Genomic DNA, 16,703 nt, shown 5'->3' on the forward strand with positions numbered 1-16,703 from the left:
TACTTTAGTATTTAACAATTATCCAATGTCCTAAAGTACAGGTTCTCAAACTCGGTCCTCAGGACTCCACCCGAGGCATGTTTTGCAGATCTTCCCACAGAATCGCAACTGAAATAATTAGCGCCACCTGTGGATCTTTTAAAATGTGTGAGTAATGACTGCACCTGTGCATCTACCGGGCGACCTGGAAAATGTGAACTGTGTGGGGTCCTGAGGACCGAGTTTGAGAACCAGCCATGGCATAAAGGCTCATTCAAAGAAGCACTTTGTAAGCATTTCCTCATGTTGTTCTCTGGCTGACATATTTAAACCTGGTGTGCAAGCACGTATTAAGGATGCAGGCTTTTGTAGCACAGTGATCTATCCGGCATCTTGTACCACTGATCATAACACTAATGCTTGCTGGCACAGGAAACATCATATTTTTTGTCTCCTTACCAGCATTCTCACACAATTTATAGATAATGGATGGTAAATGATAAAGTAAATGCACATTTAATATATATATATATATATATATATATATATATATATATATATATATATATATATATATAAAAAAAAAAAAAACAACTCAGAAGGTATAAAAAGCAACCACTAACTAGGCCACAGGTGTGTTGGTATATTAGGGTCATATACCAGAGAAAACTGGGGGACCAAAGCCCCAGCAAATGCATTGAGCTTGTATGTGGACTACTGTTACACCATTGGAATTCTGTTTGGCATTGCCAATCTCCTTGGAACATTCTGCAGCATTCTTGATAACTAGTACATATTACTTTAGTCCATTCATAAACTTTGGATGCTAACAGGACTGTTTGGACATACAAGATTCACATACTGGTTATACCAAACTGCTAAAATAGTTTTTTTATGGACACTAAAGAGAAAGTCATGATTTAAACACTGATTAATACAGGACCCAGTCTGATATTGCATGACCCTTATGTACCACATACAGCTGTGGACTAGCTAATGGTTGCTTCTTAAACCTTGTGATTTTAGTTTTGTAATCATTTTTTACCAATTTTTATTACAGGTTGAGTATCCATTATCCAAAATGCTTCGAGCAGAAGCATTTTGGATAACTGATTAGTCCATATTTTGGAATATTTTTATATTTCAGAGATTTCTTGAGGACAGGAACCATATGTGAACACTAAATGCATCTAAGTTGTAAACATTTTATTTGTGCAAGAAACAGAGGGGGGGGGGGGGGGGAATCAGCTTCCATCGCAAAGCACATTTGGTTTGCTAATGGACTGTATTATGTACCATGTGCACTGCAGGAGAAAGTTACATTTGGGTGGGGTGCGAGCTTCAAACTGATATCTTTCATGCTTTCATCAAAGCATACCCTTCCACTGCATAAACCAGCTGGTTCTCCGACCCCTTGCCTGTTTACATCCTGCTATCTAACCACCGCCCACTCGCTTGCACCTCTTGTAATCTGTCCGTCTCCCCTTCCTACTAGATTGTAAGCTCCTCCGAGTAGGGCCCTTGATTTTGCCAGTGCTAGATATTGCCAGTGATGAGAGTGTGCCCCGGCGATAAATCCACAGCCCCTCCACAGCCTACCCCTACCGTACCAGATTCAGACATGGGCCCAGCCGCAGATGGGAGTGTGCCCCGGCGATAAATCGCCGGGGCACACAGCGCGCTCCTATTTTCAGCCCCATTCTAATCACAACCTCCTGCGACCAGCTGATTACTTCTGTGGCACCGCTGGCAGAGGTTTCCTTTCATCAGCGACCATCTCTGGTCGCTGATGAAAAGGAGAAACTGAGCAATATATTGATCAGCCATATATTGCTAAGCAATATATCTCCCCCAGTGTGAACGGGGCTTAACTCTCTCTGCACGTTACATCTGTTCCAACTGCAGTGCATATTGTTTTGTCCATTAGCAAACCAAGGGCTTGATTTTGGTTCACTTGCAAAAGCAAATTCTCTCTCTAATGGACACATTAGACTGCACACTGCCACATGCCCAGCATCTAGGTGGCCACGAGTGTCTGAGTTAGCGCAGATCAGCCTCTTTATCCGCATATGGGACCCGCTCATTAAATATGCACTGCGCTGGGTCCCAGCTCCGTGCATATCTAATGAGCGGGAGCCAGCGCAGTTCATATTTAATGAGCGGATCCCTGCACCCTGCATATGTAATGAGCGGGTCCCATGTGAGAACAAAGTGCTGGCTGAATACCAAATACCATTTCTGATCCATTCACACTGCACATTAAACGGGTAGGATCCTGCATTTTAAATGTTTCAAAAATACATTTTTATTTTTAAACGGTAAAATCATTTGGGACCTTTCACACTGCAGCTAGAACAGTTTAAAAGCATTTTAAAATCGGCAAAATACTGTGTTATAGCTGCGGTGTGCAAGGGGTATTCGTGTACTATCTCAGACACTGAATTTGACTGCTAAGCAATCATTTTCTTGCACATATTTAGTGACAGTTACATATCATGTCCCGCCAAAGCCTCCTGCACGTGCCACAAGCATTAGATCCTACATGCCAGTTGTAAAACCTTAGTTACATGGACAGTATGAATGGAGAGTCCCTGAGCGACTATACACGTGTGTTGAGCAGCATTACAAGGGGAGCTGTATTAGCCTAGGGCACCTGGAACCATTAACATGCCCCTACTCTACATGAAGGTATACAGTAAATTGGGCATACATAATACCCTAAAGAAACAGTAAACACAAAATCAATAAATGTATGATGCCGAAATAGTAAACTGTTCAATAAATATATAAATAATTCAAAATCCCAATTAGACGTCCCCTGATAACATGGAATCAAGAGAACATCAGGACTGGTGTAAACAAAGAAAATAAATAAAAAGATAAATTGTAGTTTAAAAAACCCCCAACAATAAACAAGCATTCTCTTTACCACATACCGTCCATCAATAATGGTTTCCACCCCATTACCAGATGCTTTTGTGAGAGCACCAGATCCTGACTTAGAAAATGCAAATAAGTCGCTATGTGTGTAGGCCAGGAATTCCCAACCACGGTCCTCAAGGCACACCAACAGTGCAGGTTTTAGTGATATCCAGGCTTCAGCACAAATGGTTTAATCAGAATCACTCAGGTACTAATTAAGTCACCTGCGCTCAAGCCTGGATATCACTAAAACCTGCACTGTTTGGTGTGCCTTGAGGACCGTGGTTGGGAATTCCTGGCCTACACACATAGCGACTTATTTGCATTTTCTAAGCGATTGGCCTAGATCACTTAGAAAATGACCCTACACTGCTGTGTTTGTAGGGGGGAGCGATAGGGTTATCGCCGATATAATAAAGAATGAGCAGGGACCATAAATCTCATCATCTGCAGTGTTCTCTCACTGGAGAACACTGGCACCGACAGCATGCTCAGCACAAAGCACTACATATCGCTGTGTGTGTGTGCCGAGCGATCTAGCATGTGCGTAGGCCCCATTACACTTTTTGGTTTGTTTTAAACCAAATATTCCTAATACGTTTTGTGTGAAGAGAGGCTGAGTGTTTTGTAGATCGACATTTCCCATCTCCAGTCCTCAGGGAACCCTAGTAGTGCATGTCTTCCATATTTCTTAATACAATACAAGTGTATTCATTACTGGCTGACCTTATTAAAAATATGCATAGGTGGTAATCATTTTGACATGTAATTCTGCAAAGAAACCTGGAAAACATGCACCGAAGACTGGAGTTGGTTAACATTGTTGTAGTTGATGGCATAGAAAACAGGTTGCCTTCTCACTAGTTAACCCCCCTTTGTAGTGTAGGGTGGAGCAGATGAAAGCACTGCTGAAGCTCACGGAGAATTAGACTTCTTTCTGTTTCAATTGCAAGGCTTTGTTGATTCCTGTTCAAATACAGAACTAAAAGGACACATTTTTCAGCTGCATTATACAGACAGGATGTATTTTATTTCAATGATAAAAAAAGAGGTTCAGATCTTTTGTAAAGAATTCTTAATAATTTAATGGTAAACTGTAATAGATGGATTTATTTTTTACTATTTAAATGTATTTATTTTACTATTTAAAAGGTCTGTATATAATATGGGCAGGATTTATACTGCACAGAGGCGTATTTTATTAGTGGGGACTGCCCTAGTGCTTGTAAGTGGATAAATATGTATAAACTCTAATGTGCCATTGCCCACTAGTGGCCCCATGATCAAGAAGCTTTGCAAAATATTTACTTGGCTATAAAGTGCGCCTGTGTCTTACAAAGGGATGAGTCACTTTATTAGCTGAACATACATAAAGTAAGCAAATGACATGACAGAAGCATAGGTCTGTTTGTGCCTCTTGCCTCAGTGATATTAGATCTTTCTAAATAAATAGGCTGTGTACTCATTAACATTTGTTCAGCTCATAAAATGTCTGTGCACGAGTCTGAATGATGTCACTGGTTCAGAGAAAACATTTGTCTGCATTGCTATAAATATTGATTCAGCTTCCACTGTGTGTAAAGCTCCGTACACACAGAGCGATTGGTTGCTCAGCGATACATCACTCAGCGACCAAATTGCTGAGTGTCCAGTGAAGGTCACAGATGAAAATGAGACACGCTGCCGGGGGAAGCAGCTAGTTGCAGGAGCATGTTCCTGCGACCAGCTACCACTGCAGGATTGGTTGCCGGAGCGCATGCCCGGTGACTGTCACCCCGTATGCACGAGGTTGTGGTCGCTCAGAGACCATATCCCCAGCAATCACCCTGTGTGTACTGAGCTTTAGAGACAGGAACACTTTTAAACAAGCAATAAAAGATGGAACTCTAATACATGGGAGCAGTTCTGTATTACAAAGCATGAGGAGTCATTCGAAGCACACAATTCATTATGGTACACAAGCCGGATTTATGGTCCTGTGTCAGGAGCACAAGCCACGGGGTTGATTTTCACCTTGCGACAAATTTGCAAAGATACTAGCCAACAATATTACACCAGCAAATGCTTTTTTATACTCTTTCCACACTGTGCAATAACCATTTGTGCAAGGTGTCTATGTTTTTATATGTATTTTATTTCCCTGCAGTTTCCACTTATCAAGAACAAGTAACAGGGAAAGCTGTCTGAACTAGTGCATCAACAAACAGTCTGATTAAGAGCACTACACATCTCATTTACAGAAACGGTATAAAAAAAAAAATACAAAAAACGTAAAATAAAAAAAATATATATATTAAAAAGAAAAAATGAATTCACTAACATTAGCAAAAGTGTTGGACAGTTAAGTATCAGACGATTTCAGACCCGTTACTTGCCTTGTTGTACAGGAAAACACTTAGCATGTCCCCTCCCACAGACATCAGGGATGGTTCGATAGTAAACACCCAATAGTTATTGCAATGGTATATGGTGCAATACAGTACTGGTAAAATCTGTACTTAGGATTTGAAAGCTGGATAAAATAGGCAATTTTTCATAAAATGGAAATGGCTGCACAACTCGGGTGCTGGCTGCATCCTTTTTTTTTCTTTCATAGACTTTGTGTAATTTTACTCTTATAAACTGGAATTATAAATAGAAATATACATTCAAAATATATGGAAAAAGTGAGTTTCTACATTAATTTTTGTATGTATCGATCCATCCCTCCCCCTGCACAGTAATAGAAAATACTATTTTGCCTCAACTTCATATCTGACAGTGAAGTGCCACTATTACCAAAAGGTCCATATAGTCAAATTGTGAAAACAAAATGAACAAAGTGAAAACTTTACATTTCCTTTAGAAAAAATTTACAAGAAGTTTAATTTCCTAGCTATGAATCTTCAAAGTGGATCCGTCACGACCCCACAGCGGAGGCAGCCACTCTGCTTTCTCCTGACACCATGAAGGGTCTTATGCCTCAGTGATTTCACTGGTTCCTAGGGCACATGTAGGCCGAATATTGGTGCAGGGCACAAACTGGCGGCCTTCGCTGTGCGCAGGTGACGGGGCACTTTAACTTTCGTTTTAGACACAAAGTTGGATTTATTTGTACAAGATACAAAATGTAAACATGGCAAAATAAATAGCTAAAACAAGTGATGCAGGACCCCATTCCATGCTCATGATCCCATTAAAGATTTGTTTTTTTATATCCATTCAGTTGCAAATTCAAGTGCAAAAGCATGATAATGAATATGTACTATTCAAGTAACAGAAATAATATGAATGATACAAATAAACTATTTTACAAGGTAGTGATTTTTTCCAATTTTACAAAATGTACATAGGAGTATATTGGGAGAATGTCCCATACACTTAATAGTCCATTTAGGTCCATGTTAGCATGCGCTGATCCGCGGAGCATTGCAGCTTGCATTTCGGTGGAAAAGAAATCCTGAAATGTCAGGTCAAGTCTATGTTCTGAAATTATGTCACCTCCATTGCTACTGTTGTGTCTGCAATTCCGTTCAAGCCCAACCTTTCTGGTTCGTGGTTTTCTCTGGAACACAATATAAAATATACAATTAGTACAGAGATCTCAGAGATGTAAAATTATTAGAAAAGACCCTACGTAAAGGAAGGAACAAGAATGGTTTCTAGTTTCTGCCATCCTGTTCTGCTACGAGTAAGTGTGGCAAGGAGAACCCTTCCTAGCCCTAAATAGACTAAGTATGTTGTACACATTCATTTATTCTATTGTAATGACATACTGTACAGTAACAGGATGGTCCTCTGACTATTTAAATGATGTCTTATTTTCCTAAGGCAAAGTGTGGTCCAGATCCTTATGAATCATGCTGCTAGGTTACACCAGTAACAGCAGCTGTACTACAGTAGTAATGCTCACTCAGATTCTGTTTGGCGAGCAGATAAACCGTAGCCTGTGGGTCAGAAACCAGGAGGCTTATCAGAGAACTCATCACTGACAAATAACAGAACACAATCCATGGTAAATAAAATAGTTGGATCATTTTTATTTCCAAACAAAAGTAGAAAAATAAGAACACTGTAAGAACAAAAAGATATATATGTACAGACGACATATCGGTAAAGCATTATAACAGATCCTCTTACTGGCGAATTACACAAAGTAACAAAATATAAAAATAAATAGCTGTTTTTTTATCTAACCAGCCATAAACATGTATAATACATAGTATTTCTTTTTTTTTTCTTCTCATAAGAGAATACCATAAAGAACAAAATAGTTAAGCTACTAGTAACGTTATAATACACACCTGGCTATGCTGCTGATGGCACTGCTTGGAGTAACCTTTGGCACTCGGTCCATGCTGGCAGCAACTGTGGCGAGTTTTAAGGCTGTGGGAGATGGTGCAGAAGTCCTTGTATTGATATGCACATTGACAGGTGACACAACACTGACGCTGTTGAGGTGAACGGTGTTCGTTAGGCAGGAATTACTCATGGGAAGGTTCTGGGGGGTACTTGTGCACAATGTTGGGATCAAGTGGTTAGTGGTGGGGTGTCCGACTGTCCGTACAAGCTGAACTGTGGATATCCCTGGGCTGGATGATAAAGCCATGTTTGCAGAGTAGAGCGTTTTAGCAGTCCCTGGAGAACCCAAGACAGAGAAAATGGTTAGATAATGACATAATCCACAACTGGAAGAGAAATGATCGCTTTAAAAACAATGGTCTTTAGTTTTGCCAGGTCATTCAAAAGGGTTTATATAAAATCTATAACATCAGTCTCAACAGACGTGTGTCAGTCTGGAAACTGAAACATTCAGAACACGCAATTCTATCGTACACAGGTTCAGAGAACATATCAGGACTCTTTACTGTGAAGAAACAAAACAATCTTCCAGTACTAGGTGTTGTAGTTTACAAGTAAATGAATGTAACAGAGTAATCATTTACTGCAGTTCTTGCGCCAGGAGCAAATATGCACCTCATACCACCATGCTGCTTGTACAGCAGAACCTGGTTTTCCTATTCCCTGCCAAGTGTCTCCACATAATCATAACACCAAGCAGTTCCTGCTGTTAAATTAGGGCAGCAACATTCCTGTTTAAAACCCCAAACTGCCCTACATCTGCATACAGATTCCCAAGAACTATAAACCAAACATTTATTTCTAGCATAGGACCACAAATGACCTGTAAAAGGCCGATTCCACCACTGTGCTGAGATTTTCCAAGAGCACAAGCACTTCCTTACCTGGATTGCAGGTATCCCCCTCCCCTTACAAACTTTCTCATCAGTACTGTTGGGATTCATGTTTAAATTGAGGTAGGCTCCAATACAATGGAAGACCCAATACATGAGTAGGCAGCTATCCGATTCTGTGCATGCTTCCCTTCTGTCCGACAATGTGGCCTACTCTCTGGTACCAAGGATAAAGCTCACCTGCTGCATTAATCATTGTAGTTATTAAGCCGTGTATATAAATACCATGTTTTACCATAGGAGATCAATTAAGACTGTAAATACAATACCTGACACATCTTAATTATTAATATTGCATCTCTCTAACCATGCACTGTTATACACACAATCAGAAGTACACATTTTATTAACCTTTGTATTTACCAATTGCACTCAGTCTTCCAATTATACAATGCAAGTGCACCAGTTTTTGAACAACACACAAAATATATATATATTTTCTCCCTTATAACCAAACAGACCTGAAAAAAAAGGAAAGCCCTGAAGTTGGCTGTAAGTATAAGTAAGTATATATTGTTCTGTGACAAACACCTACCTCCCGGAGGTTGTACAATGCCGTTCAGGCTGTGGCTAGTGCTTTGATCCTTGGCTACTTCACTGCGGCCTGGAGTTGAATTGACCACAGCAGATGCAGCAAAGTGGGCGCTAGCTGAGTCCAGTGTCTTGGACATGCAGTCAGAGTTTCCAGAGCCCTAGAAAATCAACACAACGACGATTAAGCAGGTGCAAAAATAAAGACGGATCACTTCATTCACAGGTATTATAATCTACATTTCTTAATTTACTATAAATCAGGTTGCATTCATTTCACAACCTAGGACCTCAGGCATGTCCAAACTATGGCCCTCCAGCTGTTGTGAAACTACACATCCCAGCATGCCTAGCCATAGTTTAAGCATTCCCTAATAGCAAAGCTGCGGCAAGGCATGATGGGACTTGTAGTTTCACAACAACTGGAGGGCCATAGTTTGGACATGCCTGACCTAGGTGGTTTACATAATTTTTTTTCCCATTTATGTACCAAGCTACCAGGATAAATAAAAAAAAAAATAAAAGTGGATGAATATTGGTCCAAACTGCCTTTTCGAGAGACAGATGAACCTTAAAGCCACGTACATATGGGCGACGCTGGCCTCCGTGCTGAGCAGCGTGCTTAACCCATACCCTTCAACATACATAGTGGCACACAAGCAAAGCCCCCACATAAACAATAGGCAAACCCACAATCTAGCAGGATAGACAATACATGCACAGTTTATATCTTCAGGTGATGGTGACGTACGGTACCATGCATCGCAGTCGCCCAGGGCCATACACACGGAGCGATCAATTCTTCACCCCCCCCCGTATGTATGCATGCCCCTTAAGATTTCCGGACAACCACAGAATAGAAAAGACACCCAAACCCTTAATTACGTGGTAATAGCAGTGTTGCAGCATCCATAAACCCTGTCCTATTACAATGCCTTGAGTCCTAGTGCCACACCAGTTGAATCAAAGACGAATTCTAGAAACCTAAAAGTACGCAAAGTACCTGTGCGTTTGGATGTATCTGCTGTGAGGACTGCTGGCACTGCTGCTTCTGTTGGAGCTGAGCCAGCTGTTGTCTTTGCATTTGGACCAACTGTTGCTGATGCGTCTGGAACTGTTCCTCTGTGATGCCCCCTGTGACTGGAAAAAAAATATTACACACAGGTTACTCCCGCATTCTGTAGAGGCTGGGCTGGAGAAAAAAGAAAGAAAAAAAAAAACCCTTTAAATTACCACATTGAAAATCATTTTAGATGTTAATGGTCAAAAATGTTCTGCTTCACTGATGACACCACTTCCTAGGGAATGGATAAGTGACAATGGGGCAGATGTATTAAGCCTTAACAAGAGATAAATGCAAGGGTGATAAAGAGAGATAAAAGTCCAGCCAATCCCCTGCTAACTGCCATGTTACAGACTGTGTTTGAAAAAAGTCAGTAAGGAGCTGATTGGCTGGAGGTTTATCTCTCCTTATCACCCTTGCATTTATCTCTTGTTAAGGCTTAATACATCTGCCCCATTGTCGTAATCACTAGTTTCATCCTACATAATGTCGGTCTCCATTGTGCACTTAAATACATTTTTCTTGTAGCCCACTGGGCGACGCTTCACAATGGGTATAGCTGTAAATACAGGAGCATGGACACTTTACCAATCTTCACAGCATTCCTTGATGATTTTAAAAGCAGATAAGAGCCACTTGGCCCATTTAATATACATTTTGCCATCTCAACCCTATTTATCATTTATAGAAAAAAGATGGGATCTGATTGGTTGCTATGGGCAACATAACATCTTCAATAGAACTTCCATCTTAGTAAATTGACCCCACTAGGCTGTTTCAGCAGGGTGCTGCCCTTTTCAATTTTAAAATGACAAAATGTGCCCTGCTCCTATGGAGGCAGCCCTCTGAAACAGCCTGAAGTTTGGTGGGAAAAGTTGCATTAAGCTTTCATCACCAATGAGTAGATGCCATGACCAGGCACAACTTTTTGACATGTGCAGTATCTTCGGTATACATCTTACTCGCTATGCATCCTAGAGGTTAAAATGCAGCAGCCACATCTTTTTTCCATACCAAGTTCCATTGTATTTTGTGTATAAACTCACACATAAATTAATCAGCAGTGTCTACTGGTGTGTTCTAGTAGCATTGTATTAGGACTAAGATGGGTACTTGTTTAGTTTCACGGCGGCAGTATGGCCGCCGTGAACTTCTGGCTGCTGCGCTCACTAAACTATCAAAAATAAGGTAAATGAACTCTATGCCAAAGAAGATAGTTCATACCCCTAATATCCACGTTGGCATAGAGATAATTCTAGAGCCCGCAGCGTGGGCGAGTGAAGCGAGCCCCGCAAGGGGACTCAGGCGCACGGCCGCTGCCGCCGTGAAACTAAACAAGTACCCTAAGATGCTTTTACAACTAAAAAAACCCCCCAAAACAGCCAATGCGGAGTTGAATATGCAGATTCAATTAGCCACAAGATGCTGTCGGCAAGTTATTTTCTGCAGCAAAAAAACAAACAAACAAACTCTTTTCCACAATATACTGTGACTCAAATGTACCATCATTTTATTAAGTCTGAATTGCGTGATAGAGATTATGAATTGTGGGCACACCACTCGGCACTAAATTCTATTGCCCTTTTTCTGGTGCCTTAAGTACTATACTACAAAAAAGCAGATTTACGATTTAAATTGTCATTTTCCCTCCTGGACCATTGTTACTGCATCAGACTAATGGTGTGTAAATACGGGTATAATCAGCATGAGATTTTGACTATATAGTTAAAATTGCATCGGGATCGCATGCAGATCGCATAGGTTTTTTACCTTGCGATCCCGATGCGCACTCCCGTGACAGCACAAATCAAAACCCAGATAGACAGGGCAGCAATGACTATTATTATAATTTTATTTATAAGGCGCCACAAGTGTTTCACAGTGCCGTACAAAGGAACAGAAGGGAAGAGGGCTATATAGTGCAAATTGAATGTAGATTGTATGAATTGTATGTAAATAGTACAGTAAGCAAAGATTGTATAGCACTCGAATCTTGCTGTGTACACACTAGTACAATCTGCATAAGATCCAGATGCGATTACAATTTAGACTATCTGCATACAATTTACACTATCTGCATTCAATTTAAACTATATAGTGCATATCTGCACTATATAGACAGGGCAGCCAAGACTTTCTGGTTAAGATATGGGAGCGCGCATCTTGAACGCATCTGGATCGCTTGGGATAAAACCCATACAATCTGCATGAGATCCAGATAAGATTTTGACTATATAGTCAAAATCTTATCTGGATCTTATGCAGATTGTATCAGTGTGTACACAGCATATTAAGTCAAATAGCAAGGGAATCTCACTGTGTGTACACAGCATAACATTTGGTGGCCTTATTAACACACACTAGTGTAAAATGAAAACAGGCATGCAAAAATGCTTATTTCCATTCCTTTTTCCCCAGACAATCCAAATAAAATATAAAGACTAAAACATTTATATAGCACTATTCTCCCAGTAGGAGTCCAAGCACTTTACTCATGTAACCAATGTGCATATAGCGAAAACACGGATTTATACAAAATCCTAATCTTATGGCCCCCATACATTACAAAGAAAATGCGGCAATATACTAATTGTCCAATGACCGAGTCCAGGTATTAAACATGTTTAAAAAGCCGAATTACGAATTTCCTCTCCTACCCTATGGCTGACCAATTACCGATGACCACCGATTGGCAGTGTGAGATGTTTGGGGGCCTTTACACATTAGAGTGGATCTTTTGTAACTTCAGGGTAAAGAGTCTGATCTAAAAGCTAGGTGCTTAATTTGAATCCACACAAATTCCAAAAAGAATTCTCACCTTCTATATTCCTTTCTCTGAGATACTACAATTTTCAGGTCCTATCTTCCTTGAAGACATCTTTATGTTATAAGCAATTTCATTGTACTGCCTTTGGCAGTGATAATGGAAGTGGGGTCCTTGGTTTCCTTTGGATTTTTTTATTCTGGATTACTGAAAACCTTTCTTGTTTGAGTAATAATAGCAGGCCTAAAACTATTCAGATTTTCACACAAGCGATCAGAATCTCTATCAAGGCCAGCAGCTTTTCTTGCTGGTTTACCTCTGGTATTACTTCCACTGGAATACTATGTGATGTGGTTTTGCTTTACATTTGGGTTTCAGATCTGGCCACATGCTCTTTTTCCCCCCACTGTATTCTAGAAGTATTCTGGACACCACCCATCTGAGGAGTTAAGGAGGACAAACACGCAGCCTCCAAAAACATATACTCGGTATGGTCTCTGTGGTGTATTCTCCATCCTTGAGGGCCTGCAGAAATACTGTAAAAAATGGCCTATTACTATGCAAGTGTTCACCTAACTTAGGGCATTCTCTTGAGCAAGGAAGTTATTTCAGCTGTTTGGGATCTGGTTCCGACTGTCTCTATTACATATTAAATATAAAATCAAAGCAGTTTCTGTTCCCTCTTAAAACGCGAGTCAGACCTTTCGCGGCATCATCATGATGTATAGTGTCCGTGCAGCAGGCAGCATGGATTTCAATGGCAGGAATTTGAAACATTTTGCTCAAGCAGACTGGAAGCCCGTCCATCCATGATCAGAGGTAATGAAATGTACATCCCAGGATATACATACATTGCAAAACTATGGTCACAGCAGAAAATGAAACACACCACTTAACCATTGTAAAGACTAGAAAAACACTGAAAAGGAGGTGGAGCTTCCTTATAAAGTATATTACATTAAGGGCTAATGTTGCCAAGTGGCAGGTTAAGTGCTCAGGTTTTGAAACTCACTACAACAACCACAGCAGATACACAGAGGAACCACAAATTAGAATAGACTATCAAATACACCATCATGTTTTAGGCCATGCAACTATTAGAATACCCAAATGTATTTAGATAGTGTTTTTTAAAGCTGCCTTGCACAAAAAAGTGACTAAGTGCACCAGGTGTGATTGCTGAAAAAAAGCCAAAAATAATTTAATTTTTCCCAGGCAAGATTGATTGACAGGAATATTAAATAATTAAGGTATGGAGAATTTGGAGGCCCCTCACCAAACATGACTGGATTTAAACAAACAACACACAGTATTTCTTCCAAAGAGACACTGTGGGCTATTCAATGCTGGCCGATATTTCCAGTACATTAGCATATCGGCCAGAATCTTTTCAATCCCAGATGTTTTAGACAGTCCGGGATTCGCCCCTGCAGATTCATCTTTTTGAAAAGCTGAATCTGCATTTGTGGAAACGGACACTACATTTTCAAATTAGCGGCCAAAATAGATTGAATAGATGGAATGCAAAGTCTGTGTGAAAACATCTCCACAAATCGGAAATCTTAGGAAACATTGAATACCCCCCTATAAAGGAAAACACATCAAGTCGGCAATATACAGAACAAATACCAAGACAATTTAATGGGGAATAACAGGGGATTAGGTTTACACATGAAAAACACCTTTTAGTGAATGCTATCAACTAGGCATAAAAAGTGTAGCACTCAATCTACAACACTTTACAAACCACACTAAACCTTCCCCTTATACATTCTGGGGGGTATTCAATGTCAGGGGCACGGCTGTCGAGCAAGCTCGACAGCCGTGCCCCTGTCCCGTTCTCGCTTTGCTCGACTTGAGCTCGGCGGTCGGGATTCAATGTCCTGGCCGCCGAGTGGCAAGAAAGGGGCGTGACCGCGAGTTGAGGGCGGAAATAGACGAGCTCCGTCCGGGAGCTCGCCTATTTCCGGCTTTTCTCGGCAGAACGAGCCTGACCGCTTGTGAAGTCGGGCTCGTTCTGCCGAGAACCCCTGTTCAATGCTGTCGGGGAAGACAGCATTGAATAGGGCCCCGCAGCCATCTCCCCAGTCGGGAGATGGCTGCAGGAGCACGCCAAACACTGAATACCCCCCTTAGAATCTTTCATGCTATGCACGTTCTAAAGGTGAGCAAAGCCATTGTAAGGACTGCCACCGAGAATAGAGTATCGAGGTCCTTTCCCTTACTTTCCACAGTTGGAAAATTATTAGGGGAACTGTCTCAAAAGGCTGCTTTCAGGCAGACCAAGGACTGAATTAACAACATTGGTTCACTATATTTGAGAGATACCGGACACTATTTAAGATGCTGATCTTGATGCAGAACTTGCTAGAGGCAGAATTTTAGCCTGTATGTTCTGCCTACAGAGATAAGAGCTTTCTCCTACTAGTTAATGCTTCCACCTGTAGCAGTCCTACATTTCAGTGCTTTAGCTCTTCGGGAAGAGGCACCTGTGGTGGGAGACTGCTACTCCTTTAAGGATCAGCGGTACAATTCCCCGCCAGATGCCTTGGTGATAAGAGGCTGCATCCAGTCTTCCAGGAGACAAAACAAAACTTGATCTGCAGGAAGCCATTACAATTTTCATCTCCAAAATGTCCCAGAAAAGATTTATTTTAGTTGAACTTTGTCTTGGTACGAATATCACAAAGACTTTTCTGTGTACGGTATACTGGTCCTAAAATGTCTAAATGCCATATTTGTGTGTGGACGTTCAAGATGGAATAATGGACTGAATAAAAACAGTATGGAGAATAGGTTTCTGGTCTCCATGGATCATCACCAATATCATTGCATTGTGCCACTCTGGGATCTATGGCCACAAAGTCTATGGCATCTGTAGCAACTTTACTCCGATCCATATGCAGTTATCGCCACCGATAATGGAATCTCACGGATGGGTGACTAACTACCAGATATCCAACAGATGATTTTTTTAAGGATTGCTGTTCGACATTAGATGGTAGAAATTATTTTACTGCCAGTATACAAGATTATCACAATGCAGAGATTAATTATAGTCTATACATAAATAGATTATACCTGCTCTCAGGTGGAAGTCTGTTTGAAGCAAGTCTGAGACTTTGGGGTCTATTTACTAAGGCTAGAGAAATCACCAATCAGCTCCTCTCATTTGTCAAACGCAGCCTGTAGCATGGCAGTTCGGAGATCATTTTTTGATACTTTGTTTATCTCCAAGGATTAGTGAATTTGTTCTTTGTTCTTTTTAAAGTCCATGCTTCAGATAATCTCAAGGGAAAAAAAGACTGCCCACATCTTCTTGCAACTTGTTCTGCATGTGCAGCACCCAATATGGCCACTTTTCACACGATTCCGATGGAATGGGCAGAGAAATTGTGTGAGAAATGGCCAAATCGGCCCCATATGTATTGGATCAGTCAGAGTTCGTACCTGCTGCATGTCCAATCTCCAACTCAGGACCCCTCTCGTCAGCAGTGTCGCATGCGCTACATCACGTCAAGGTCCCAGGCGGCTCAAGGGGGATCGGATGGCTCTACACTGCTGCGAGAAGTTCTACACCGTACATTTTTCCAAAGAACCCATGATCCTATTAATGTAAGAGCTTTAACAAGAAGGATGGCTTCCTTGAGGTCTGACTTGTAATTGTATCTAGTTCACCAAATAGGACATAAGGTGCCCATACACGTTGCGATTATCGCATCCGTTTTGTACTTTTAAAGTACAAAACGCATCTCATGTGCGATAATCGCACCGTGTACCTGTGGGGATGCGATGCGCGTCCCTGCAGATACAATATTGTAAAGGACAAAAAGTATCTGCATGCAGTACTTTTTGTGCTTCATTGCATCGCATCAGTACAGGAGTACATGCGATGCGATGTCCATTAGTAGCTATCAACTTAAAAAAAAATAAAATAATAATAATACAAATAAAAATAAAAAATTTGGATCGCATCCCCCTACAAGTTCCAGAATCGCACGGTACATTTTAGAGCACAAAAAGTACAGCCCCATATCTCAACGTGTATGGGCACCTATAGTCCTCAAAAGCTAAAGGTGTGATGAACTCTGTGCTTTTAGTACTAGATTGCATAGCATCTAGTACAAAAAGCATACAATGTGCTACAGCACCTTGCCTTTTGTACTAGATTCGATGCAATCTAGTACTAAAACCACAGATCTCATCACTT

The 16,703-nt window shown here is 40.9% G+C and overlaps 1 protein-coding gene across 1 annotated transcript in view; it reads right to left on the minus strand.

The window, feature by feature from the left end:
• Nucleotides 1-5,015: 5,015 nt before the first annotated feature.
• The window catches only part of EPC2 (enhancer of polycomb 2), an 82,640-nt gene continuing 70,952 nt past the window's right edge, over nucleotides 5,016-16,703 (minus strand). The window contains exons 11-14 of the mRNA XM_083153842.1: nucleotides 9,670-9,806; nucleotides 8,671-8,827; nucleotides 7,185-7,518; nucleotides 5,016-6,445 (exon numbers count right to left, since the gene is read on the minus strand). Of these exons, the coding sequence (XP_083009968.1) occupies nucleotides 6,373-6,445; nucleotides 7,185-7,518; nucleotides 8,671-8,827; nucleotides 9,670-9,806 (701 nt within the window). The 3' untranslated portion in view covers nucleotides 5,016-6,372. The remainder of the gene's footprint in view (nucleotides 6,446-7,184; nucleotides 7,519-8,670; nucleotides 8,828-9,669; nucleotides 9,807-16,703) is intronic.

The sequence above is a fragment of the Crinia signifera genome, chromosome 7 (assembly GCF_055691185.1).
Source record: "Crinia signifera chromosome 7, ASM5569118v1, whole genome shotgun sequence".
NCBI classification, from domain to species: Eukaryota; Metazoa; Chordata; class Amphibia; order Anura; family Myobatrachidae; genus Crinia; species Crinia signifera.